A 27,973-nucleotide genomic window follows, 5' to 3' on the forward strand; every position below is an offset into this window, starting at 1 on the left:
AAAAATAGTTTAAAGTTTGCTTGATTCATTTATGATGGATCGGACGGTCGTGCGAGGCGTCCGATTATTCGTCTCGCGCCGTACGTCTGACGCGTGGCGCTCTCCGGATGGTGGCCGAAGAAGAAGAAAAGAGGCATGTGAAAAATTAAAATCATCTGCACTACTACACACTTCCTCCGTCCCAAAATATTTAACGCGGTTAACTCTTTTAAAACATGTTTGACCGTTCGTCTTATTGAAAAAATTTAAGTAATTATTAATTCTTTTCATATCATTTGATTTATTGTTAAATATACTTTTATGTATACATATAGTTTTACATATTTCACAAAAATTTTTGAATAAGACGAACGGTTAAACATGTTTAGAAAAGTCAACGGTGTGAAATATTTAGGGACAGAGGTAGTATATAATACTATTACTCCCTTCCATTTTTTTGTTTGACGTTCCAATTCATACCTAAGAGCATCTCCAGTAGTAGGCCCTACTTTAGAGTCCCTAAAGTTTAAATGGGGGCTGTCCCCAATGCTTTAGGACCCTAAATATGCCTTTATGTCTAGCAGTAGCCTCCATATCTTAGCCCCTATTCCTTTTTCTCTTTTATTTTAGTATAGAATTTATATTTATATTTAGTTTAACACACAATAATTCAAACATAGATAACTCTAGCGCGTGGAATTCAACCATATTCAAATTTGCAATTTCAAATACCACGATTCAAATTTGAATTCAAAATTTTCAAACATGAAAATGATATATCCTACGAGCAAATATTGAACATAACCCATACATGATAGAAAATGCAATGAAACAAACTATCGAGCACCATGAAGCGCCCACAACTGTTCCACAACATCATCTCGAAGTTGCTCATGTACCTGTCGGTCTTCAATTTCTTTATGTATCTTTAGAAACTTCTCTAACACAGGTTTATTACGCCATTGGTATTCCTCCTTTCTCAACACCTCACTGTCCTCCCGATCATAGTCATAGTCTACATCTTCATCTCGCTCATTGTCAATGATCATGTTGTGCATGATTACACAAGCTGTCATTATGTACCATAGGGTCTCTGTATCCCAAAATCTAGCAGGACCCCTCACCATTGCAAAGCGGGCTTGTAGAACACCAAATGCTCTTTCAACATCCTTTCTCACTCCTTCTTGAACTTTTGCATAATGTATTCTCTTGTTACCTTGTGGATTGGAAATGGTCTTCACAAAAGTGGCCCAAGAAGGGTATATGCCATCAGCAAGATAGTAACCCATAGTGTATTTCTTTCCATTCACTATAAACTCCAGCTCAGGAGCTGTCCTTGATGTAAGCCTTTGAAAGAGTGGTGATCTCTGTAGTACATTGATATCATTAAGAGAACCTGGTAGTCCAAAGAAGGAATGCCAAATCCATAAATCTTTCGATGCAACAGCTTCAAGAATCATGGTTGGCCCATCCACATGCCCTGAGTATTGTCCTTTCTAGCCTGTTGGGCAATTCTTCCACCTCCAATGCATACAGCCAATACAACCTAACATCCCTGGGAACCCCCTTGGAGTGTTTATAGCCATCAACCTTGCAGTGTCCTCAGCAGTTGGTGCCCTCAAGTATTGATCAGCAAGCACATCTACCACAGCCTTGACAAAGTGCTTGAAAGCTTCTATCATGGTGCTCTCTGAAATCCTCACAACTTCATCAAGACTATCGGTTGGAATATCATATGCAAGCATGCGAATTGCACCATACACCTTCTGCAATGCAGTAGCACCGAGAAGACCCACTGCATTCGGTCTCCACCTGAAGTAGTCATCATGAGCCTCCACACTAGCCACGATGCGCAAGAAGAGCTCCCTTGACATTCTGAACCTTCTCCTAAATAATTTTGCATTATATACAGGAGGATCTGCAAAATAATCAGCCACTATGCGCAAATTGCCAGCAAACCTATCCCTATAAATTATCTCACGACCTGGGACTGAACCACGACGCTTTCTTTTGGTCCTCTTATGCTCTATGTCCGTAAGAAGAGCAGCTGCAATGTAGTAGTCATCATCGTCAAACAACTCCTCTTGATCCCACCATTCGGTAATAAGATCGTCGTCGTCGTCGTCGTCACCGTCGTAGAAGTCCATGTAAAAAACACTGCCATCACAAGATCATAAAATTAATAAGAAAATTTAGAGCATATACACACACGTATCCAACTACACATATACAGTACGCAACATTCAATCTATGAAAAGCAGTGCATATATATATGGTTATAATCGATCCATTGCAACAATTGTACAGTGCTACACAATGCAGTGCTACTATAAGTACAGTGATATATACTAGTTGAGAATTTAGATTGTCCTGGCCGACAGTCCACTACAATTCTTCAAAAAAATATTAAAAACAAATCATTCACCACCATAACCATCTGTCACCACGTCCACAGGTAGTCAAGAACGAGTTTATTCAGAAAAATTGACTGGTACTCTACTACTGAGATCTCCTCTACTACTCAACCACCACACCACATGACCAACTTCAAGTTTTTTCCAGAAAAATCAATGGGGCAGCGGCGGTGTACAGGCTCCGGCCAGTGAAATCTGAAAATATGATCGGGCAGAGGCCAGCGTGGGGGCAAACACCATGCAAGTGGGTGATGTGCGTGCGGGCAGTCTCAGAGGGCACGCGACGGCCGGCGTATGGCCAGGCGGATGGGGGGAGGTCGGTGACCAGGCGTACGCATGGACCACCGCCGCCGGCCTTGTGGACGACGGGCGAACAAATGTGTGGAAAAGTCTTACCTTTTGGGGCAGGCTTGGCGGAGATGCTGGGAGTTCGCCGGTGGTCGCCGGAGAAGATCCCTCGTCGCAGCCGCGCAGGAATAACACGAAAAAGCGCGAAGCAAAATTGTTATCCACGCCAAAAAAAAAGAATGATGGGGCCGTGCTCGGAGCCCCTAGGACTGAGGCCTTAGGGGAGGATTTGAGGGCCTTCTTATTTTGGGGCTGTAATAGGGTCCCTGCTGGATCTAGTTTTTTTATCTTAACTCTCAAAAATTGAATAGGGGCTGGATTTAAGGTTCCTGCTGGAGATGCTCTGAAGGCGTTTTTTTTTTTTTGACGCTTGCAGTTCAGACGCCCTCCTCCCATACGAGAATTTCCACCCTTGCCCTTTTCACCCCTGTATGGACGAAACGCATTAGTGCAAAGGGGCAAGAGTGAAGGGCAAACAAGTTAATTCACAGCTTCCTTAGTTTAATCGGGCCTGTGGGAAGCGTAAAAAAAAAAATAAAAATGGAGGGGAGTACTTAACGATACATAAGACTCCTCGAACCCATTTGTCATTGAATAGATCGAGTACCTTCATCCATGTGGAATGGGAGAAGACGGCGACGGCGGTGGAATGCTACACTTCCGGTCGTTACGCGTTTCATGGCCTGAAATTCTCACACGCGTACCCTCGAATGCTACACTTCTCTCTCCTACTCAGCATGTCAACACTTCGTGACAAATAGTGTCGTCATCCTTGCGTAATTAGTAATTCTACGCCGTAATTACTTGCCAAAACAAAAACTAAAATATCTCCCTCAACCAAAAATTTCACCCCGAGTTACTGTCAAGTGTCGTCACTCTGTGTTACTACTACCATTCACCTTTTAATCCCCCCATTTAAACCGAGCGACTAATCCAAGGTGATTAAAACCCTAATTACTCCCTTCACCTTCACCATCCGAATCTATAAAACCCGCGAATCCGCGATAGCAGCAGGAGCAGAAGAGCGGCCATGAGGACGAACACCACCGCCACCGTGCTCCTCGCCGCGGCCGTGGCGCTGCTGCTCGCCACGGCGGCGCGCGGCGACGGCGGCGACGGCGGGTGCGGGAAGGAGGATGCGGCGGCGGGGCGGGACCGGGCGCGGGCGAGGGGGCTCAAGATCGCGGCCTTCTTCTCCATCCTGGTGTGCGGCGCGCTGGGGTGCGGCCTCCCCTCGCTGGGGCGCCACGTCCCTGCGCTGCGCCCCGACGGCGACGTGTTCTTCCTCGTCAAGGCGTTCGCGGCGGGCGTCATCCTCGCCACGGGGTTCATCCACATCCTCCCCGACGCGTTCGACAACCTCACCGACGACTGCCTCCCCGCCGGCGGGCCGTGGAAGGAGTTCCCCTTCGCCGGCTTCGGCGCCATGGTCGGCGCCATCGGCACGCTCGTCGTCGACACCCTCGCCACCGGCTACTTCACGCGTGCGCTGTCCAAGAAGGACGCCGCCACCGCCGCCGCCGTCGCGGACGAGGAGAAGCAGAGCGCCGCCGCGACGCAGCAGCACAACCACCACCACAATCACCACGTCGTCGGCGATGGCGGCGGCGGCGGCGAGGAGCACGAGGGACAGGTGCACGTGCACACCCACGCGACGCACGGCCACGCGCACGGCTCGTCGGCGCTCGTCGCGGCCGTCGGCGAGGACGACAAGGAGACAACTCTCCGGCATCGTGTCATCTCTCAGGTGAGAGGCCACCTCCTTTAATTAACGTAACACCTAGCTAATTACCATGCATTCATTCATGACGCCAGCCTGGTTTAATTAACCCATAGGTAAGAAACAGCAGTCTCAGTAACCTTCTGTTTTTTTTACTGTCATTTTCCACACTTTCATTACTACTCTCTCTCTCCGTCCTTAAATATAAGAGATTTTGGTTGAATGTGATACATTCTAAGACAGCGAATCTAGATATAAATCATGTCCAAGTTCATTGTACTAGGATAAGTCACATCTAATCAAAATCCCTTATATTTAGGGATAGAGGGAGTAGTATGTACGTTTCAAATAAATATTGCAGAATTAAAATGGAATTTAAGTGTATTCATTTCTTTTGCACATATATTTTTTTTATAAGAGATCCCACCATATATTATAAATTGGCGTTCTCGAAAATAGCATTTATACCAAAGATCAAATTTTCGGCGTATTATGGAGTGATAGAAGAAAGAGCCGAATCGCGGAAAAACGAGGGCACATGCGCCCAAAGGTTTCAAATTCAATGTGTGTCGTACATATATCATTTTCGGTGATGTAAAATGCAAAGAAAAATGCGTGCAGAATTTAACAAACGAGTGCAATATTCAGAATAATATATATTGTGTATCATTATTGACTTATACAATTGATTGATTTTAATTAGGTTCTAGAGCTAGGGATCGTGGTGCACTCGGTGATCATTGGCATCTCCCTCGGCGCGTCACAGAATCCGGAAACCATCAAGCCGCTGGTGGTCGCCCTCAGCTTCCACCAAATGTTCGAGGGCATGGGACTCGGTGGCTGCATCGTGCAGGTATATTTCTACTCTCTTTTTCTTTTACTACATGGTGTTTTTTTTTTACCCAAAATTCATATATGTAAAAATGGTATCTTGCACGGCATCTTAAAAGATATAGCCTTGTTGGCTCAAATCATTCATGTAGTTCAGCTGTTTCACCGGATTATTGTCATAAATTATTTCCTCAGCGTCTTCAAAATATGTTTTTTCTAAAAAAAATCTTCTAGTACTATATTATTTACACCACTTGTTTTTAGAAGTATTTATTTTTTTATATTTTAAAATATTTAATTTATTTGTACTATAAAGTAGATAATCCGATGAATGAAACTTATTTACACTAAACTTGTCGTAGCATGATTTAGTGTTTTCGTGCTAATCTTTTATGTTTCGCGCACTGGAAGCTGGAAATTTGGTCTTGTATTGTATGGTCTCCATCAAAAGAGGCAAAAAAAAGACTAAGCTACTAATCCACTTGCTTGATTCTATGGAAAAGATAGGGCACTTTATTCTTGAAAAACAATATATATGTAAAGAGGGAAAAGGGAGCTATATTACTTTGATGATTTGACCAAGGAAGGCTATGTGACTAACTGGCTCGAGATTGAGTCAAAGTAGTGATCATCTAAAGCATTGAAACTTTACATGATTTGATAGTATTTCGGACTGGTATATGTATAAGACAAAGAACAGAAAAGCTGAAATGTAACCTGATGAATAGGGCTTAAGGGCCTGTTTCAAATCAGAGATCGGTTAATTAATTAGTTACTTCTCGATTTCTGTTATCACATTTTTTAAACTACAAACGATATGTTTCGTACGAAAACTTTTTATATAGAATGTGCTTATGCAATCAAATAAATTTATTTTTTAAAATTTTTAATAATTAATACTTAATTATATATACAATGCGGCTAATCAGCGGTTTCCAACCTCTGTTTAGAACGGCCCGAAGAAGTATACAAATGGAATGGCTTAATTTACAAGTTGCCTAGTTCCGGCAATATCAACCTTTTGCATACTACTCCTGAAAAATGTATTTAATAACACAGCATGAGTTAATTTAATTCTCCTGAAAATGTATGCAGGCGAAGTTCAAGGTGAGGTCGATCGTGACGATGGTCCTCTTCTTCTGCCTGACGACGCCGGTGGGGATCGCCGTCGGCGTGGGCATCTCGTCGGTGTACAACGAGAGCAGCCCGACGGCGCTGGTGGTGGAGGGCATCCTCAACTCCGTCGCGGCGGGGATCCTCATCTACATGGCCCTCGTCGACCTCCTCGCCGAGGACTTCATGAACCCCAGGGTGCAGAGCAAAGGCAAGCTCCAGCTCGGCATCAACCTCGCCATGCTCGCCGGCGCCGGCCTCATGTCCATGCTCGCCAAATGGGCCTAGACAAGCGTCACTCAGGGACTAATGTAGAGGAAATTAAATTATAGGTCGAGAAGAAAAAATGGAAGTGAATGTACTCGCCGTCGCAATTTTGTAGTATTTGTAGCATTCTAATTGAACTTATATATTGTTAATGTGTAGAGGTGTGTGTAGTTTTTTTTTTCTTTTTTTGTTGTTGTGTGACTAAAACTGGGGGTACTGATTGTGATCGAGGGTGCACCTGCCTACCTTTGTGGGTTTGAAACGAGATAGCAGACTCTGTTGAATCTGGAACTCTGAAAGTCTGAAGAATGTGTGCATGGTTATCAAGCAATGTCGACATTGTGTCGCCATGCTTTGCAGTCCACGAGATCCGCGCCTGCTGAATCTGATGGAGATGTATATCTTTTGACCCGTCCAGGAAGCAACAGAAAGATGGAAGATCCTGCAACAGGACAGTGATGAGAAATTCATGGACGACATGGCTGCTAAGATTCAGAGCTTGACTCTGACCAAAGGAGATGTGTAAGATTCAGAGTGCAGAGCCTTGTTGGGCCTTCTGTTCTGGACTTTGTTTTCGTATCTGGGCTGAGTTGATGTAGCAGTGTTGGCCTGTTGGGGTTTGCTAATGAGCCCATTAAGGTATTGTTTGGATGGGCCTGAATAACAGCCCATCCACGTGGGATTGTTTGGAATTTCAGTTCAATATCCATTTTGAGCATGGATCCCAAGGAGAATCTCATAACCGGTAAATCAACTGATGACATGCCGAAAATCCGTTGTAAATAAACATGGAACCTATTCCCACAATGAAATCTTGTTTGTTTTCCCCTTCGGGATTGCTAAAACTATGGGCATGTCCACTTTGATGTAAAAAAATCCTTACCAAATTTTGACAACTTATCAAAATTTTGGCAGGATCTCCTATATAGTTACCAAAATTTGGTAGCAAACTAAATGTAGCCACTTTTTTGGCAACTTTACTAAAATTTGGTAAGGTTGAAAATGACATCAAAGTGGACAAGCCCTAAAATTTGATTCACTTATTTTTCACTTAATTTGAGTCCTTTTTTTCTATGTGATTTTCTCTTCTACATAATAAGTATATGTCTATATTTTCTATGTACTCTTTTAAGTACATAATAAATTATTTTTAATCCTATTCTTTTTACTCTATGTATTAGAAAATTACAATGTAAAAATTGAAACTTGTAATGTAAGTTTTTAAATTTACAATATAGTTAATGTAAGTGTAGGTAATTTATGGAGTTAAAAAATATAATTGTTTTGGTGAAAAATATATGTTATAAATATAGCACCTTTTTACCCTTTCCCTTTGTACTCTATGTGTTTGCATTAATCGTGTGTCATGCATTTGTCATATGACTTGTACTTTTCTAATATGTGTCTTTGCTGTGTCATGTACTTGTCATATGCCTTGTTCTTTTCGGGGCCTATTATTATTGATTATTTTCTCTATTTATCTAAAATATGTTTTACTAAAAAAATCACTCTATTATTTAGACCGCTTATAAGTTATTTGCTTGGCTTATTTTTAAAATATTTAATCTATTCATATTATCCCTTCTTTCTATAAAGTTAATATCCACTAAACATCTAAAGTTCAACATGCAAACTTAGTATTTATTGACACTTCTAAAACATACATGCAAGCTGCCACATCAACCCATTAAACACACAAAACACAACATGCAAGCATATAGTAATTATATCTATAATTTATTTCATTCTTAAACTAAACATAAACATGCTAAATCATATTCATAATATTTCAAACCAAATCATTGTATCATTTCTCCAACTAGGAAGGTAGCCCCCGCGAATGCGCGGGCATGTATTATAGTTTGTGTTTCCAAAACATAAATCGGAAAGGAATTTCGTACAGATGCACGGGCATCTTATTTGTTATTAAAAAATGCTAAAAGGAATTATACATCACTATATATGTATATACTGTAAGAGAATTTAGATTATCCTACAATAGAAAAAGAAATATATTTACCGTAAAATAGATGATAGATTTTAGTATACTACTAATGTGATAAGAATATCTCTTACATTTAAAAAAAAAAGTCCCTTTGTCCTGGTAATATATAAACCGATCGTTTGTCACCACTACTTACTATCATTGTTATTGTTTTAAGATCGAGTTAGGTGCACTTTTTAATAAATGAAACTGTATTAGTATCACTAAAACAAATGACACATTATTAATATACTAAAAAAATTCATCTACCTACATAACCCGGTGTTCATAACTTATTTTCACATCTATGTATAAATAGTCTAAATATACCTTATATATCTACCGAATAATGCGATAACACCGTTAAAATAAACATGAATGCCTCTTTAATGGATGAAGTCGACTGTATCTGCCAACCAACGCTTTCGTATGTAATGCCTTGAAACATATGGGTCCCGCGTCGATGTAGCCATACCCCTAAAAACCATCCTAGAGTACAATTTTAACACTTAGTTCAATATCGGTACAATCACAAATGATTATATGGTAATTATGTCACTTTAGTTACATTGCCTATGGTGGCCTTTCATGGACACCACCTTAACACAACCATGTACATGCCCATGCAATATTTACAATGGTATAGCAAGTACTGCACCCTGCATTGAAGGATAAAGAGGGACATAAAGGAGGTGATAAAAATGGTTTTTTTTTAAGTTTTGAGTCGATTTGTGGTAGAGAATAGGCAAAATGTGTATATGAAGTTAGTAATAAGTACTTCTTAAATTATAATAGAATACATACAATATTATGTTTTTCAAATGAGTGGGGTTAATCATTCAACAGTACTTAATAAAAACTATAGCTAAAGAGACCATGAAAATCTGCAAAACACCTTATCATTAATTATATTTCGATAAAGATTTATACTTTAGCGGTAGATTTGTTTCCATCATATGTTGTTTTCAACTATATGAGACTCATTTACTAATTCTAAGAATGTACTTATTTTCACAAACTTATTTACACCAACTAATTCTCTAGAGTGCACTTACAGTTAGGTTTAGTGGTGTATAGCATTTGTCCATCAATTATACCCGGTATATTAGAATTTTTATCAACCATAAAAAATATAACATAAGTAGTTTTATGCTTATTTTATTGTATTATTCATGTTTTGCCAATGCTACTTGGCAAATACGTAATTCTCGTGATGAATTAAGGGTTGTATTGTAGCAAAATAACTATCTAAAATCTTATTTATTTATTAAAAAAATCCTTATATGCCATTGAATGTTCACCAGTTTCCTCATATTCCATTGAAAATTTGCTATTCCCGTATATCCCACTAAATGATTTTTTTTTCAATTCCTCATATGTTATCCACGTCATCTGACTATTTTAGGTGGCATTGAAAGTAAGAAATTACCCTTAGCTTTCTTTTCCTTTCTTTTGTCTTAGTTTTCTTACCACGAATTAAAAAAGGTGATGCATATTTTGATGTTATTCAACTGATGTCGGTATCATGAAGTTACTTACTTCCATGGTGAGACTAAATTAAGCACTTAACCTTTTTAGTTGAGCATAACTATTTTTGTGAACAAATTAGGCACACAATCAGTTTGCTAAGCCGAGAGATTTTTTTTTCTAAACTGAATGCTTACATCCAGTTAGATACATTAAATTAGGACTAATTAAATTATTGTTCTTAGTGCCATTTAAAAAAGAATACAAACTATTTCTTTCTATAATCTATAAATAAACTATAAAAATGGAAGAGAAATAAAACTTTGCATCCAGTCATTGGTAAATTGGTTGTGTGTTGAATCAATAATGATTGCTAAAGTTATAGTCATAGTTTTAAATGCAACACATCCTGATTTGTTTGGTAAATTGGTTGTGTGTTGAATCAATAATGATTGCTAAAGTTATAGTCATAGTTTTAACTGCAACACATCCTGATTTGTTCTTTACATAGCAGGAAAGGGAGTCCAGGGGCAATTTTGTCATTTTTCAAAAAAACTAACACTATTTCTACTCTTGGGTGACGTGGATGGCATATAGGTGAGCGAAAATTTCGTTTGATGGCATATACGGGAATAGCTAATTTACGATGGCATATAAGGAAACCGGTGAACTTTTAGTGGCATATAAGAAATATCTATCTATCATGTATGCATCTCACTCCTCAAATAGCAATAAAAAAGTTTTGAAAAATTTCAGATACTTTTAGAATCTCAATCTCACCCAAAATAAACTTAAAAAGATCCACTTAAAAATTAACCAAATCTAAATTCTGTTATTTTATTATCACTGGATAAACTTTAATTTATTTTCTCATAAATCTATTAATTGTGCTTCTCACAGCTCAAATAAGAAAAATTTTGAAAATTCCAAATACTTTGAGAATCTCATTCTCTCCCAAAATTAAATAAACCTGAATAGATCGATGTACTTAAAAAACAATGCTAGGTTTTGTTATTTTGATTTTTACATATGTAGATTCAAATTAACGGTGTATATTTGTCAAGTGATATTTGACACCATAAAATTTGATATGAAATTATTTGAAACATTATGATCTCATTTGCTATTACATGTTGGCGTCATTTGTCATGATATATTTATCACTACAATAAGTTTACGATTAAGTTTAACTATGCATATCTATATAGTATTATTTTTAATAAAATCATAGATTAAAGGTTGTTGACCACAAATCAGTGCTGGCACTGATGATTTTTCCTTATTAGTATTTTTTTCCCATTCTATTATATACGTGTAGGGGTGAAAATGGCGTGGGTATGTCCCACTCACCCGCCCGGTCACATTACTTTCGGGACAAATTCAAGTACCTGAGACTTTTTTGGCGGATATGAGATCGGGTTCGGGAATATAGTATCCGACGGATACAGATTATCCGGTAAAAAATCCGGGTGTTACCCGGATAATTATACGGATATTACACGTATTACGTTTTTGTGAGGTACTTTTTGGTACTATGTATTGGTTATACTATGATGTATTGTACCCTATTTATTTCCTAAGGTCCTAATGACCTAATATAATCTTATTATATGATATATGAAATTGTTAAATAGTGATTGCCTATATGATATATAAGATTGTTGCTTCGACTTGATATCGGAATAAATATCCGTAACCGATAGTGTACATATCTATTTTGGTATGTATAAGTTCCGTATTTTTGCCCGACATTATCCGAGTTTCTATCCGTATTCGGCACTATCCGTGTCCGACCCGATTCCAATTATAAAATATGGGTTAGGATGTGGGAAGGGTGACATTCGATCGAACCCGACCCGTTTTCACCCCTATATATGTGTGCATGTTTTTTTTTATTTTTTGGCTTTATCTTTTTCTCGATCGTATATGGTGTAGGTATTTAAGTTTTTTTTTCAGGTGGGAGACGATCGTACGACGTAAGCAAGTTATGTTTTTTTTTGGATAGATATTAGCAGCATGGGAATTCTAAGAGCTCTAATCCAATGTTTAAAATAACGGATCCACTAATTTAATAGAAAATTAAAGGTTGGATGCTTTTCTTTTTTTACTCTAAATTTCTAGGATTTCTCTATCATTATTAGAGCGTCACGTGACAATGTAGGAGCGTTTACAGGACATTTAACAGATTTTTAGTATATAATAGATTTCTAAGATTTCTGTAATTTATGTAAGAGCCACGTAGCGGTGTAAAGGCGTGTGTACAAAGTTTAATATACTTTTAGTATATAATATATAGATTTGGAAGAAAATTCATTGAATATTTATTATACATGTTAATTTAACTAAACATATTTATATTTATGAAGTAATATATTTTATCTTTATATTGTAGAAAATCATATTTTAAAGACCATTGATTTTTATGAATGTATGTTTTTCCTGTCTTTAATGTACATGTGTATTTTTTTTTCTTCAAGTGAAGATTAGGAAAGCTTTATCGTTTTGTTTTCACAATCATGTACGTTTGTACGTATGGAAAGAACAACAGTAACATTTGCATCGTACAAATATGTACGGACAGTAGTAGCGCTTGTACGTTATAAACACGAGGTAGTTACTACCTCCGTTTTTTAATAGATGACTGTTGACGAAAAAATCGAACACATCGGCCTGGGAGATCTGCTTAGCTCCTGTGCAGGTCCAAATCTTGATGAGATGCGGGCGTGCCAGTCAGTTTGATCCTGCAACTGACAAAATATGTAAACAGCAGATAAAACAGCTGATCGGCTGACAAGCCGATGGAGTAGTTCCAGCCGATAGCCGATAATAGCCGATGCCGATACCAGCCGATAACGATAGAGTTTAAGCAATCGGCTATACATCCAATGTAGATTCTAACACTTTAGTAAATAATGATATATAGGCAATCGGCTACTGATAATAAAATATAACAATAATATAGTCTAGTATAAACCAATCGGCTAGCATTGATATGATAGAATAAGCATTGATCCGAAGATTAAAGCACACATCGGCTGGTGGTCCGATGTCATGAAATCCACGAGATTAGATTAAACAGTGAAACCTTTGTTGTCATCAGCTAAATCCAACTTATATGTATATGCAATCCTTATGAGCCGAACATATTTTTACAAATGTATAAAGTCTAGAAGAGGGCGGGGGAACATACACAACGTCCAGATAACTCACCGGCTGAAACCTCGATGAAACCCTTATTGGCAGTCAAAAAGCATGCTAGAGATTACGGTTCTAAGCACGACTTAGTAGATCAAACTTAACTGATGCAGCACTAAGTATGAAAAGAAACACAATATCCAGACAATCAAACCGTTGACTGATTTTCAGGGTGGTAGATGTCTAAGCTAATCTAATCTAGCAACGCGATTTAGCCGATATCGGTAGAAACCCTAAAACGAGAAGCAACCGATAGAGCTAAATTGATATGCTAAGACTAGATTAACAGAGACATATGATAAATGGGTAGGCAAATATATCATTCAAACCAGAGCAATCCAAGAGGTTGAATGTACTGATGCAGCCTTGAACGACGCCGACGTAGACGATACAATTGCCTGAACCGACGGAACATTGGACTTATCCCTTCGCCGGAGATCGAACACTGATGCAGCCCTGCGTCAGGTGCCAAGTCCCGCCGGACGATAAAATAAAGTAGAAAAGGTAAAAGGTGGCGATGCGCCGAATTGTATTAATCGTGAGGATAGATTACATAGACCCCGGGTGTACATATTTATACCCATGGGTTGATACAAGTCCTTGTCGGACAAGACAGAAACTTTCCTAAAGATAAAAGGAAAAGATAAAGTCCTTATAGGACACTAAACACACTTTCCTAAAGATAAAAGGAAACTAACAAACTATTCCTAATTAATAGATAACTTGCCATGCCGTATCCTATTTGAACTTGGTCTCTTCTGGACAAGCTTCCTTAATCAATTCCCTTAACCGAATATAGCAAGAATCCGACAACTGACATCTTGACAACTCTCATCGGCTAATCTCAGGACTTCGAAGCCGATGTTGACTCTAAGCCGATGATTACTCCGGGCTTACCAAATTTCACTGTTAACAATGACGCCGTCAACTTTTTCTCATATGCTTGACCATTTGTCTTATTAAAAAAATTTACGTAATTATAATATATTTTGTTATGAGTTGTTTTATCACTCATATTACTTTAAGTGTAATTTATATCTTATGCATTTGCATAAAATTTTTTAATAAGACGAATGGTCAAACATGTGAGAAAAAGTCAACGGCGTCATCTAATAAAAAATGGAGGAAGTATTTGTCAATAATAGATCTAATCTAATGGTGTAAAATAATGGGTCCACCAACTTTAGTAAAAATCGACGGTGAGATTAGATTGTGCCACGTGGCGACTTAGGAGCGTTTGTAGGAGTGCCACGTGGTGGCTTAGGAGCGTTTGTAGGAAGTTTAATGGACTTTTAGTATATAATAGAATAGAATAGAATAGATAGATAATAGATATCTAACATATATCCCGTAGCAAGACGCGGGACATCATCTAGTAAATTAGATACTCCAAACCAATAATTCTGTCAATAATCTATCTCAAATGGGACACGCTTGTGGCTATTGAGTGCGATGTACATGTACGAGGGTTGGTATGCAATCGTGAACTACGTATCAACATTGAAAAAAAGGATTTCGAATGTTACATGTTATTTGGCAGTTTTCAATGATACTAGTACTGTACAACAATCATTGATGCATTACAAGATGATTTCAGCCCAAGGAAAATGACACAATAATGATCAGTTAAAACTTAACATTTCGTAGAGTGAATTACTGGTCAATCTTGCAACATCATCCTTTCACTTCACCGGAGTTCATCGTCTTCGCGCAACACCTCCCATTTCTGCAGTCTTTCGCCGTCTCCGGCGAAGAATCGGACACCTCCGCCGCTCCCATGTCGCAACAGGTTGGCCTCTTCACGCTCGTGCAGCAACGACCAACACCATTGGTACCGCCTTCACCGCCGCTGCAGCTTCCCTCAGCCGGCGGCGACCTCTTGGAGGCACCACATCCGGTGCCCTCGCCGCCATCGCCACCGCAACATTTGGCAACGACGGCCGCCGTTGCCGGCTTCTTGGACGCGGCGCACCTGGTGCCCTCGCCGCCGCCGCCGCAACATTTGGCAACAACGGCCGTTGCAGTTGGCTTCTTGGAGGCTCCGCAGCCGATGCCCTCGCCGCCGCCTCCGCTGCAACATTTGGCAACGACGGCCGCCGTTGCCGGATTCTTGGACGCGCCGCACCTGGTGCCCTCGCCGCCGCCGCCGCCCCCGCAACATTTGGCAACAACGACCGTTGCAGTTGGCTTCTTGGAGGCTCCGCAGCGGATGCCCTCGCCGCCGCCTCCGCCGCAACATTTGGCAACGACGGCCGCCTCGGCCGGCCGCTCTTCTTGACGCTCGCCGTCGGCTCGGATGTCGATGACAACCGAGTGCTCGGGCGACATGCCCGGCTTCGGACAGCAACGGCAGCCGTTCGTTTGCTCACGGCCGGCGGCGCCAGCGTCTGCGGCGTTGGGTGCTTGGGAGTCGGCGGCGAGCTGGGACCTCATCACCAGCGACCTCGCCGTGGCGCGGCACGCGCCGTCCTCCTTGGCGCCGCCCTTCCACTCCTCCCTGAGCAGCGTCATGCTGTTGAGCACGACGAGGAGGCACGTCCCGACGTCGGCGAGCACGGCGGCCCAGAGCACGGGGCGCCACGCCGCGGCCAGCGCGAGCACGGCGGCCTTCACGGCCACCGAGCCGGCCACGTTGACGGCGATGGTCCGGCGGGCGCACCGGCCGAGCCTGACGGCCTCGGGGACCCTGAGCACGTCGCTCGACATGAGCGTCGCGTGGCTGGTCTCCATCGCCGCCGCCGACCCGGAGATGCCCATGGACACGCCCACGTCCGCCGCCGCCAGCGCCGCCGCGTCGTTCATCCCGTCCCCGACCATCATCGTCGGGCCGAACCTCGCCTTGAGGCCGCTGACGAGCCGGACCTTGTCCTCCGGGAGGAGCTCGGAGTGGAGCTCCTCCATGACGCCGCCGAGCTGGCCCTGCGCGTGCGTCGCCGCCGCGCTGCTGTCCCCGGTCAGCATAACCGACTTGATGCCCAGCGATCCAAGCTCCCGGATCGCCTCCGCCGCGCCGGTCCGGCAGTCGTCGGAGAGCGAGAAGACGCCGGCGAGCTCGCCGTCGCAGATCACGTAGCCGATCGACACGCCCTTGATCATCTCACCCATTTCTTGAGCTGTAAACGTCACAGATTTCAGTTCAGTCAGCTCAGCTTCAGCTGATCAGCTAATTCTGAAGCTTAATTGTCAGGAACTGTACTACTACTACAAATGATGTGTTTTGCTCACTTGACTGAGGTGATGACGCTCTTGCCAATGTCCTTCTGTTCCCAATGTAGATGTGCTTTCCATGGATCTCTCCATAGATCCCCTCCCCGGGATATATCCGAAAATCGCCCACATTTTCCGGGTTTGGTTGGATGGATTTGGATTGAGCATACTCCACAAGTGCAGCTGCCATTGGGTGGCTTGACTTGCTCTCAATGCTTGCAATCCTGCAATAACCAAAGACATAATTTGTGCCAAGCATTTCACTGTTCAAGTCAATTCAAACCATCACAAGTACTAAGGATTTTTCGACAAGTCGTAAACCGACAACAGTTGAAAATCTGTCAAATTTGTTCAGTGTAGCAGCTGCATTCCAAGAGCTGAAATGAAATCTTCTTTCTCAGTCTTACCAGTAAAGAAGATGATCCATCTCAACCTTGTGATCCCCAACCAGATGGAACGAGTCGATGCTGAACTCTCCTCTGGTGATCGTCCCGGTCTTGTCGAACGCGACGGCCCTGATCTCCCCAAGTGATTCAAGAACATCTCCACCCTTGATGAAGATCCCCATCCTCGCAGCGCGCAGCATTGCGCAGAAGGATGCCACCGGTGTCGACAGCACTAATGCGCAGGGGCACGCGCTCACAAGCATCACCAGAGCCAGCTTCCACCATTGCTCAAGGCCATCTGCTCCGAGCAGAGCCGGGATCAGGGCCACTCCTGCTGCAACAACCACCACGGCTGCAACGCACCAAGAACAGAAATGTCTTTGTTACTGATGAATTTTGTGTTGTAAAATTGGAGATGTTGAGAGTTTAGGCGATGCCGATTGCGCACCCGGCGTGTAGTACTTTGCGCACGAATCGATCAGCCGCTGCGTCTTCGACCTGCTGTTCTGCGCCGCCTCCACCAGCCTCTCCATCTTCGCCACCGTCGAGTTCTCGGCGAGAGCCGTAGTTCTCACAGCAATGTAACCTGAAACGTGACAGCCTCTCAATCCCATTGATCATGACATGAACAAATGTGTGCTATTGTGACTATTGAGTTGGATGCGTCAATCAGTTTACCAGAACTTAAGCTGATGAGAAAAGACGGACAATTCAACGACACGGACGTTTCAGAGTTCCGTACATTTGGGAACTCTGAAACTAAGAGATGAGAGATTTTTTTGATTGTTTGTTTGTTTACCGTCAAAGTTCATTGTGCCGGCCCAGACCTCGGAGTGCGGCTGCTTCGGCACCGGGAAGGACTCGCCGGTGAGGCTCCTCTCGTCGACCTCGCTCTGGCCGTCGACCACCACGCCGTCGACGGGGACGATCTCGCCGGCCCTGACCGCGACGACGTCGCCCACGCGGACGTCGCGCACGCTGACAACCTCGCCCGTCGTCGCGATGACCGCCTTCACCGGCAGCATGCCCATCAACGACGACATCCCGGCGCTCGCCTGCACACCTCGCAACGTGAGTGTTCGTCCGGGTTCGTGCCAAGATCGCCATGGATTTGGTGAAGAGGACATTGACATGTACTCCTACCTTTGTGCAGGCCAGCGTCTCGAGCCATTCTGCGGTGGTGAAGAGGAAGACGATGGCGCCGGCCTCCGTGTAGTCGCCGAGGCAGAGCGCGCCGGCGACGGCGATGAGCATGAGGACGTTGATGTCGAGCGACAGCCGGCTCGCCGCGGCGAACCCACGGCGCACCATCGGCGGCGCGCCGGCGACGACGGCCGCCACGGCCAGGCACTGCAGGGGAGGGAAGAGCCACTCGAAGAAGGACGCCGTGAGGAGGACGCCGGAGGCGACGATGTACGGGCTCGGCCACCGGCTGACCACGCCGCTGCTGCCGTAGGCTCGCACCGACGCCTCGAGGCCGGCCTTGTTCAGCGCCTTCACTGCACTCCAAGACAAAGACGACGACGACGACTCGATTCAGTGAGAATCTCGCGCGAGAATCGCGTGGAGGATTAATGGCGCGCGCGCGCGCGGTGGCTTACCGATGGCGGACTCCGGGGCGGCGGCGGGGTCGTGCTCGACGACGACGGTGCGGGACGCCACGACGACGGACACCACGCGGACGCCGTCGAGCGGCGCGAGCAGCCGCTCCACCAGCGCGACCTCCGCGGAGCAGCACACGCCAAGGACATCAAGGTACGTCTTCTTCCGCTTCCTCCCGCCGCCGCCGCCGTCGCCGCCGCCACACCTCGTCGGCTCCTCCGCCGCCGCCTCAGGCGGCAGCAGCAGCAGCCTCGCCTCGAGCCCTTCCGCCTCATCCTTTCCGGCCATCGCCGTCGTCTCGTCCACCGCGCCTCCGGGGCGATGCAAGTGGGGATCAAGGAGAGGGCGATCTGGAGATGACGAGGACGGCGGCGGCGGTGGTGTCGTCGGCGACAGCGACGGCGGCGCCAAAAGATTTGGGATTTTTGTAATCGATGGACAGCTAATCCGGCAATGGTTGTGTATGGCAGTGAGGGACTTTCCTCTAATCCGACAAGGTGGGCCCACCTGGCAGTGAGTGGGGAGCTAGTCGTCTTGATTTAATTGATGCTTAATCACTCATCTTAATCAGCAACCTAGCAGTAGGGGACCAGTTTGGATTATTTATTAATTCCTCATCTAAGGTAGTAGTTGTTTTTGCTCTGATAGTGGCTATAATAATAGTATTGTTGCTCCAAATTGCATTTGTTTGAAGTTAGGTTCGTCAAAAACAACTGCAAATGGTTGGCGTACTGAAATTTGGTCACCTGAATTGGCAACAAACGGGTCGGATCATGAATTCCAAAGTTCATACCAAACCAAATGTTCCCTAAAATTCGGCTGAGTTTAGTTCCAAACTTTTTTCAACAAACTTCCAACTTTTTTATCACATCAAAACTTTCCTAAACACACAAACTTTTAACTTTTCTGTCACATTGTTCCAATTTCAACCAAACTTCTAATTTTAACGTGAACTAAACACACCCTTCATATATGCTGCTTAAAGTTCATGAGTAAAATAGTAAGCTTTTACAAAATTGGAATGTATCATGAATGCACAAACTTTACACCAATTAACAGATATCAATAAAAATTATATTTGTTTTTACAAGTAACATGCATCTAAGTCTCATCTTGAAATTTATCGTAATAGAAAGAAAAAAGATAAAATTATGATAGATTTATACTCTTAAAATTGTTAAATTTAAATTTGAGGTTTTACACGCGTATAATATTATCTCCATCCCAAAATAATTTTAATTCTAGGTTGTTTAATATATATTAAGGTTTAATAATATATATAGGTAGGACTGGGAGGATGAATGATGGTAAAATAGTGAAAATTTTGAATGAGAGTGATTGATGGGATAATTACTACTCTATTGTAATAACTATTTTAGAATTAATTTGAATCTTACAGTTATAATTATTATGGGACGGATGTAACAATAATATTTACTTTTTTTCATAGAATTTTTTATGGGTGTAACAGGGGAGTGCTCTCTCTGCTGTTGACAGCTCAACCCCCATGCTATTTACATGTTATTTTTCGAAGAGTGGATATTAAAATTTCCATTTTCACATGTCTTTTCTGTTGGCTGTTTGCTTAAAATATGACTAAACTGCATTTTAGAAAAATCTAACTATGATTTTTCAGCCATTCATGTCGCAATGCTAAGGGTACACTCCACACCATAAAACGGGTTAAACAATTATGAAACTTGGCTCACCGGATGGCCACTTTGTCCTCTAAAATATTCCCATATTATCCGTAACGAAAGCAAAACGAGAAACAGATGGAGGCCAAAGGGTAGAATATGACAAGCATCTCTGACCGTATGAAAGCGATTGCAAATAACAAATGCCAACCTACAGCAGTAAAATTATAAATGCCATTTTAAAGTTTAAACCATGGAGGGATTCAGTTTTGACTTGCATGCCTACTGAACTTGAGATACAAATATGCATTTTGTGTGTGTGTGTGAACTTGCAGGTAAAACACGTGAAGCAAGCATTGACTTAGAGGTTGTTCAGATTAACTATATCAATTTGTAATAAAGTTACCAAAAATATGCAACTATTTATTTTTTTTACCAAACTTTGGTAAACACGTAAGAAATCCTGCCAAAACTTAGTAATATTATCAAACTTTTGGTAATGACAAAATTTGGTAAACTTTATTTTGGCTATAATCTAAACAGCCCTTTATTAAGCTTAATACCTAATGATAAACTATTCGCAATCTGCAAGAGAGTAGACCATACCACGTATCTACAGCTGCCACTAGTCATCTTATGGATAAAATTTAATTGATTTCGCAAATAACACAAATTGATGAAAGATTATTGTTCATGCATGTCAGCATGTGGGTTCGCATGTCCACGGCTCTATTCTTTTATGCTGAATGACCGAATAGTCGAATGATTTATTATAATTATTTGAGGATATAAATGAATTAAACGTTATGAAGATAGAAAATAGATTTAAAACAATATTCTTAGAAATTAATGTATAGAAAGTTTTTTAAACACTGTTTATAAATTCAGGGAGCGTACGAATTAATCCATTATTTCATTATTTGAAAAAAAGGGGATAAATTTGCACAATCTAGCAACATGCGCTAAAGGTACCCCCGACAAATTGGGTCATTTGGTCATTTTATTTTGGTGGGATATGCAAAAATACTATTCCTATGTACACATTCCGTCTCTAGATATTTGACGCAGTTGACTTTTTTAAACATGTTTGACCGTTCGTCTTATCAAAAGAATTAAGTAATTACTAATTCTTTTCCTATCATTTGATTCATTGTTAAATATTATACTACTACTACTCAAGTTTTTGAATAATATTCACATAAGTTTTTTTGAATAAGATGAACGGTCAAACATGTTTAAAAAAGTCAACGACGTCAAATATTTAAGAATGGAGGGAGTATCATTTTAAGCTATACGTAGAGACAACTCAACTTAATTTAAATATTTTATTGCCATAAGATAAACTATATTTAAGATAAACTATATTTTCCTTGACCATCGTAATTTTTTTAAAGTTCTTACAGCATCACTAATGGTCCTCCTATTTCATCTCCAAAACCAATTTTCAGGTATTTTAGTGAAAAAAAAAGCACTCCAACAGATCCCCTACTCCCCTACATGATTTTTGGAGTTATGTTGATATGTCAGAGAAAACGGCGCCCTTGCCCACTCCCAATATCGTCGCTCCCACCTTGTACTTCCTCCTCTCCTTCCCACGTGTGGGCGAACGGCATGGCTTTAGGGGGGAGCGCTTTTCCCGCACGTGGGAGATCGGCGCGGCTTTAGGCAATCACCAATGTAGTGCTTCGGTCCGTCTCCCTAGCGCTGTCCATTAGGCTTTTCGTCTGCGTCGTCCCCTGGGATGAAACGCGCGCCCTAGCTGGGGGACGCGTCGCTCGCTCGCTTTTTCCAGGGGGACGGGGCGAAGAAACCCATTGCGTAGGTAGGTTCTTGAGGCGACGCACCCCAGAGCTTTGATTTCCTCTTCCACCCTTCTCCCCTATGTCACCGGCCCGCGCGTCAAGGGCGAGGCGAAGGTGCCGCTTGCCGCCGGAGAGAAGAAGGGAGGGCGAGGAGCGAGGTGGCGAGCGCGGTGAAGAAGGCGACGGCGCCATCATCGATGCAGCCACCGCTGATGCCACCACCGTCTGCTCGATGCGGCTGCTCGCTGTCAGAGAGAAGAAGGGAGGGTGAGGAGGGGGCGGCGTCGGCGAGTGCGGTGAAGAATGACGGTGCCATCGTCGATGCGGCCACCACCGGCACCACCACCGTCTCGATGCGGCGCGGCCGGCGCCACTCCATCCGCCGGGGGGCCAGATCCGGCCACGGCGGCGCCGGATCTGCCGCCTCCGGGGTCGCCGCCGCCACCTTCCACGGGAGAGAGAGAGAGGGAGAGAGCGGCCAGATCTGCCGCCTCCGGCCACCGGACGATGACGACTGCCACCTCCGCCCCGTGCGCCGCTCGCCGTCGGTCGCCTCCGCCCCGGATCTGCTGCTCCAGCTACCAGACGATGACGATGATGACTGCCGCCTCCGTCCCATGAGCTCGATTCGGGGGCGGCGGCGGGAGACGGTGGTGGTAGTGAGAGAGAGAGAGAGAGAGAAAGGGAGAGGGAGACGAGCGGAGGTGGCAGGCGGCGGCGGGAGCAGCGGCGGGAGAGAGGGAAGCAGGCTGTGAGTGGAACAACGGGTGGAGGGAGAGAGGAATGCGCATGCGGTCGTGCGGAGGGAGAGAGAGAGAGGGAAGAGAGGGGTAGAATAGGAAAGAGAGGAGGATGAGAGAAATGGGCTATTTTGGGTTGGGACACTCATTGGGCTACCAGACATGGCCTGCATTGTAGATGTGAGTACACCTAGAGTACCCTCAGTTAGTGATTGTAGATGCCCTTAGGGGGAGTGCTAGGAGGTAGTGCGCTGACGGAGGAAAACGGAAATCATGTTGGTAGTTTAACATAATGGTCCACTTTTAATTTTTGAGGATAAAATTTAGGCTTTTAATAAGTTATTTTGCTTCATATTTTCAGTTTAGAAAACCAAAACAAATTTTTGGGAAAGATTATACGTTCAGTTACTTTGCTTCATATTTTCAGTTTAGGAAACCAAAAACATTTTTTTGGGAAAGATTATATGTATTCGCTTGACGCTTGCTGATGCATATGTTGATGACATTTTTATTTTTTTTTATTAAACATCTTTGGACTTATAACTGTCATATTGGGTCTGTTGTTACGAACTTACTATTAAGCTAGCCTGTTTCCCTCTGCAACGTGGCGCACATCCATATGTTGAAAAATCCGAGTGAGATGAATGAAAAAATCATTCGAATGATTGCTAGGCACTCCCATTCATTTTTCATCCATCCCACACATACTAATACTAATATATAATACAAAACTAAAAAGACTATACCCCTACTTTATCAAATGCTAATGTAACTATTCTTCAATTTAACTACTCTCGATACAATTATATTTCAATACAATTATATTCCCAACGTTCATAAACTCCGATATAATATTGCTCTAAAAATGAACTTATAACAAATGGAAAAGCTAAAAGTGAACTTATTATGAGATTATCAGGAGGGAGTATCAGATTGGGAATAGCATTCCCGTGATCTTGATAATTGCTTCTGCTCTGAAAACGAGCATATCCCTGCCTGCAGATTCCCTCCAAAAACTAGAAACCCTGAATCCCTCCCTGATGCACCACAGAGTAGACGAACCAAGGACCAAATATCCCAGCAGACAGGACTGTTCCACAGTACACACCGAGACAAACCACAGTATATATGCACAGTGACAGACAGAAACTTGTAGAGAGAAATCAATGTCATGCAGCAAGGGAAGGACATACCAAATTAGAAACAAGGCATGAACAAATTTCCTCTAAAGGCTACAATGTAACAGTATCCATATCTCAAATGAACAACCACAACAGTAACCGACCAGTTTATGAAACAAACTATCCTGTAAAGTTTCTTCTTTTTTGTTTTCCAGCATCTACCACAACAGTGCGCAATGTTCTAGAGCAAATTCTTCACATCTGCCGCCAACTTGGGACTGGAAGAGGGATGGCAAGTATCATTTGATTGATCAGCTTAGTCAGCAGTAGAGAGCCACAGCAGCAGCTCCATGGTTTTTATTGCCTACTCTTCTTGGAGCTGCTGCAATCAGGGCACTTGTAGTGCTTTATGTGTTCCGCTTTCGCTGGTGTTATCCTAACGCATTTGCCGTGGAACCACCGCTCGCAAATGTCGCACCCAATCCAAAACTCGTTGGCGTTGTAGCGGCCACCGCAGGTTCCACATAGGGTTTCACTGTGTTCTTCTTCATCGTACCCATCGTCAACAACTGCTGGCCTCGAGGTTTTTGTCTGCACGTCATTTGCTCGCTGCATAACAAAGCCAGCTTTCAGTTCGTAAAAACTCAAATGGGCACAGTTCAGAAATGGTTCATGATGAAAATAAAAACTAAGAGCACTGGTACGGCACCTTTCCTGAGTGCCTGGATTTGCTGCCATTGTCGGCACCAGATTTATTATCCCTTCCATGCTTCCTATCAGACAGTGCTTCAAGCACGGTTGGATGGTCATTGATCAAGCTGAATAAGCGCTTCCTGACAATCAAGAGAGCAACACATTGGATCCAGGAAAAGGATTTTGTTAACCATGATATGATACTTTGGGTTCTTAACAGAGATAATGGTTGATGCAAAGGGATGTTCAAATCAGAATATGAATCCAAGACACCAATACACATGGCACAAGTTTTATGTTTCAACAGGTTAGCCCTGGGCAGGATAGACAAAAATATGGAAACAAGATATCCATGAAGTAATGCAACAAATAAAATAGAATTTGTACATAAAGAAAGAAAACACTTGTGAGGCATGACCCAATATTTCCTTGGGAGTTAAAAAATAATCCAGCGTACAATATGAATCCTTCGAAAGACAACAGATAAGCAACGAAACACTATAAACAAACATGAAAGCAACATAAACAAACAGATAAGGAACAGATAATGCTTCCCATTACATAATGATAATACAAATTTTGTGACTGATTTAGCTCCTTGTGCAACACAAACGAAGCACATGAAAGAACAGATGGCAGCACTTCACAGTTTAGCACTCTACTGCCCTGATACAGTAACAGATAGTAAGATGAAACAGAAGAAAAATAAATTCAAATAGAAGTGGAAAGTGTGCAGGAAAATAGATACTAGAGTACAATGAAAGCAGGCAGAATTACTATGCCAAAATGATAGAAACTTAAGCTCACAAAGCGTCAAAGCCTCATCTCAGGGAGAAAAGAGAAGAGAAAAATGGCTGGAATAGAAATGCAAAGTTCAACCAGGAAACTAGCAAGATTAACTGAACCAAAAAAAAAATCAAACTGAAAAACAGAATAAACAAGATAACTTTTGCTAAGAAAAAAATTGCAATATCACAGAATTACGACTTATGGTTTGCATGGCAGTCAAGTACTCAAGTAGACCAAAGCAAAAAACACAAAACTTCCTGCATAAAACATTAAAAAAGGACCAGAGGCCAATTAATGATTCAACCTAACAGTACTAATAATTTAGGCACATAAAACTTCATCTACCCTTTGGTTATCCATCAAAAGACTCCATATGACACATTGCATTTTAGGAATTAAAATGTAGCGAGAAAAATATTCAACGAGTATTTGCAGAACTTGAAAATTAAGGACACAAAGCAAATTGTAATCCCAAAGTTTCTTAAGGAAGAACGAAGGAACAGAGCAAACACAACTGAAGCTCAATAGAAAGAAAGAATTCAATTTATGGCATGTTAAGTTGAATAAGAATGGTACTTGCCCATTTGATTGTTTATTAGTTGTATCCTAATTTGCGAACACTTTTACTGCCATGGTCCATAAAATAGGTACTCTTGAAAAACATGAATTAAGGTATCCAAAACCCAAATGACTAAAAAGCATTATGATGAAAGGTCATCCATATAGCACAACACTCGAATTGTAACACGAAACAAAAATTTGTGCAGACACTGAGACCTTTCAAAGTTTCAATGTACTGTGAAGTACACAGAGCCTATCACCGTCAGCCCCCCAACTTCTGACAAGGATGTGAAAACTGAAAAGAAATCTGTCAAAACATGTTCCAAGTGAAAGATCAAATTTTCAGACAGCCCGGGAACTTATTTCAAAGGCAATTACTACTGGTAGGAGTAATAATCATCACCAAGTACACACAGCACTGTTTTGCAATTTTATGGCAAAAAATAAAATCAATTCAGCAAACGAAGAAAAGAAAGAGAGAAAATAAAGCAAACACAGTGAGAAACATGGCCCCCATTCACAGCAAAGAGAAAAAAGAATGGTGAAATAAAGCACAATAAACATGTGCAACACAGCACAAGCGCACACATGGACCAGTTGAGCTGAAATAAAATATGCAAATCCATAAACCCCCACGGGGCAAGCACAAGAACGGCATTACACTGCACCCACAACCCACAAGGCAAGAACAGAGTTCGATTGCACTTGCACCCATCGAATTATACGCTCCAAGTAAGTGATCTTTTCTTCTTCATAGATGGTCAATTTTCACGAGATCTAATGGAGGAAAAGCGTGTGGCTGGTACCTCTCGTTGCCGTTGAGGCGCGCGCCGAAGAAGAAGGCGACGGAGAGCAGCCACGAGTCGGAGTGGACGGCGACGAGCGAGAGCCAGTCGCGGCGGTGCATCCCGTCCCTGGCGAAGTTGATCCCGAGCGCCGGCTCCGGCAGCTCCGGCGGCACCTCCTCCGCCGGCAGCGCCACCTCCCACCGCCCGTTCGGGTGCCCGTACAGGCACAAATTCTCCTTCTCTGCTCACATCCCCAAAACCCCAAATCAAACCCCACACACAAAACCACCACCCGAACTCTCTCTACCCTCATCAGATCCGATCCGGTTCGGTCTTACCTGGGTCGCAGAATCCGTAGAACTCATCCACATCTGCGCGGCACAAACAAAAACCCCCCGCACGGGCGGCGAGCTCGTTAGATCCAGAAGAGGAGACAACCGAAGAGAGATAGAGAGAGAGGCGGGCGAGGTGTTCGTCGTTATTACTTACCGACGGTGAGGGCGCGGACGAGGCCGGCGCGGCGGCCGGAGAAGTCCTTGAAGATGTCCTCGACGGTGCGCGGCGCGGGGGAGACGGGGGCGGCCATCTCCATCGGCGTCGGCGGCGGCGAGGTCAGCGGCTGTGTCGGCGGCGGCGGCGGCGGCGATGGGAGAGAGGGGGTTCGGAGCGGCTCTGACACAAGCCGAGATTTAAGGCTGCGGGTTACCCGTCCACGGGTGCAGTGGACCGACAGTTGGGTGGGGCCCAGCTATCAGTGACGTGGGGCACTGAATCACGTGGAAGACAGGGTCTAGGAACGTAGTCGGGGTGGGGGCTGCGTGGTGGATGGGGCCGTGGGAGGCTGACCTGGCAATTGGAGATCTTCTGCGCATGGGTCATGTCTCTGTCTCCTGCGAGCTGGTTAGTATTTTTTGGAGAAATTTAGAATCGGAATTATTAAAAAACTGTCACAAGTTTTTTGATAAAAAAAACCTTTCAAATATAAATATAGTAATAGTTATAGTGTAACTACAATGCAATTATATAGTATAGTTATATTATAACTACCACGTAACTACACTATAACTATATTGTTATCTTTATATAAGTTAGATATAAAGTTGTATATATTATTATAACACTTATATATAAGTCATATTACAATTATAGTGGAATTATATTACAATTATACTATAATACTATAGTTAGATTGAAAAGGTTTTTCCTTAAAAAAACTTGCAGCAGTTTTTTTAAGATAATCCTATTTAGAATTACGCCACATAAAAAATGGCAAAATTTGCTACGGGGCATCCAAAAAAAACTTGTAATTAGCTAGTGGACACCGGAAAA

The 27,973-nt window shown here is 42.8% G+C and overlaps 3 protein-coding genes, 1 long non-coding RNA gene and 1 pseudogene across 5 annotated transcripts; 2 read left to right on the forward strand and 3 right to left on the reverse strand.

Moving 5' to 3' along the window:
- Positions 1–815: 815 nt before the first annotated feature.
- On the reverse strand, positions 816–2,126 carry LOC107281583 (protein ALP1-like; annotated as a pseudogene).
- Positions 2,127–3,733: 1,607 nt separating this feature from the next.
- LOC4342782 (zinc transporter 8-like) lies at positions 3,734–6,961 on the forward strand. The gene is made up of 3 exons (NM_001422069.1): positions 3,734–4,488; positions 5,165–5,314; positions 6,388–6,961. Exons 1-3 carry the CDS (start codon positions 3,772–3,774, stop codon positions 6,691–6,693), a joined length of 1,173 nt encoding a protein of 390 aa, NP_001408998.1. The 5' UTR covers positions 3,734–3,771; the 3' UTR covers positions 6,694–6,961.
- A 7,832-nt stretch (positions 6,962–14,793) lies between these two features.
- LOC4342783 (cadmium/zinc-transporting ATPase HMA3-like) lies at positions 14,794–18,949 on the reverse strand. Its single transcript, XM_015791882.3, has 7 exons — positions 18,513–18,949; positions 18,055–18,410; positions 17,711–17,966; positions 17,360–17,497; positions 16,933–17,263; positions 16,544–16,749; positions 14,794–16,431 (listed from the first exon to the last, which is right to left on the reverse strand). Exons 1-7 carry the CDS (start codon positions 18,799–18,801, stop codon positions 14,993–14,995), a joined length of 3,015 nt encoding a protein of 1,004 aa, XP_015647368.1. The 5' UTR covers positions 18,802–18,949; the 3' UTR covers positions 14,794–14,992.
- Positions 17,844–19,156, forward strand: LOC136357239 (uncharacterized). Its single transcript, XR_010742436.1, has 2 exons — positions 17,844–17,982; positions 18,065–19,156. It is a non-coding gene; the product is annotated as an uncharacterized lncRNA (long non-coding RNA).
- A 4,666-nt stretch (positions 19,157–23,822) lies between these two features.
- Positions 23,823–27,307, reverse strand: LOC4342784 (PHD finger protein ALFIN-LIKE 2-like). 2 transcript variants are annotated; one of them, NM_001403036.1, is made up of 5 exons: positions 27,134–27,307; positions 26,983–27,015; positions 26,663–26,885; positions 24,523–24,646; positions 23,823–24,422 (listed from the first exon to the last, which is right to left on the reverse strand). In NM_001403036.1, exons 1-5 carry the CDS (start codon positions 27,234–27,236, stop codon positions 24,171–24,173), a joined length of 735 nt encoding a protein of 244 aa, NP_001389965.1. In that variant the 5' UTR covers positions 27,237–27,307; the 3' UTR covers positions 23,823–24,170. The 2 variants fall into 2 exon arrangements, with proteins under 2 accessions (NP_001389965.1, NP_001389966.1); NM_001403037.1 differs by having other exon boundaries at positions 24,021–24,422; positions 24,523–25,172; positions 27,134–27,303.
- Between the last annotated feature and the right edge of the window lie 666 nt (positions 27,308–27,973).

This window comes from Oryza sativa, chromosome 7 (assembly GCF_034140825.1).
Source record: "Oryza sativa Japonica Group chromosome 7, ASM3414082v1".
Lineage (NCBI taxonomy): Eukaryota > Viridiplantae > Streptophyta > Magnoliopsida > Poales > Poaceae > Oryza > Oryza sativa.

Coding starts and splice junctions, on each gene's coding strand:
- LOC4342783 (XM_015791882.3), bottom strand. CDS start 18,801: ATGGCCGGAAAGGATGAGGCGGAAGGGCTCGAGGCGAGGCTGCTGCTG. Junction 18,411..18,512: donor CGCCCCGGAGTCCGCCATCG/GTAAGCCACCGC, acceptor CTTGGAGTGCAG/TGAAGGCGCTGAACAAGGCC. Junction 16,750..16,932: donor ATGGATCATCTTCTTTACTG/GTAAGACTGAGA, acceptor TGGTTATTGCAG/GATTGCAAGCATTGAGAGCA.
- LOC4342782 (NM_001422069.1), top strand. CDS start 3,772: ATGAGGACGAACACCACCGCCACCGTGCTCCTCGCCGCGGCCGTGGCG. Junction 4,489..5,164: donor GGCATCGTGTCATCTCTCAG/GTGAGAGGCCAC, acceptor GATTTTAATTAG/GTTCTAGAGCTAGGGATCGT. Junction 5,315..6,387: donor TCGGTGGCTGCATCGTGCAG/GTATATTTCTAC, acceptor AAATGTATGCAG/GCGAAGTTCAAGGTGAGGTC.
- LOC4342784 (NM_001403036.1), bottom strand. CDS start 27,236: ATGGAGATGGCCGCCCCCGTCTCCCCCGCGCCGCGCACCGTCGAGGAC. Junction 26,886..26,982: donor CTACGGATTCTGCGACCCAG/GTAAGACCGAAC, acceptor GGATGTGAGCAG/AGAAGGAGAATTTGTGCCTG. Junction 24,647..26,662: donor CGCCTCAACGGCAACGAGAG/GTACCAGCCACA, acceptor CTTGATTGTCAG/GAAGCGCTTATTCAGCTTGA.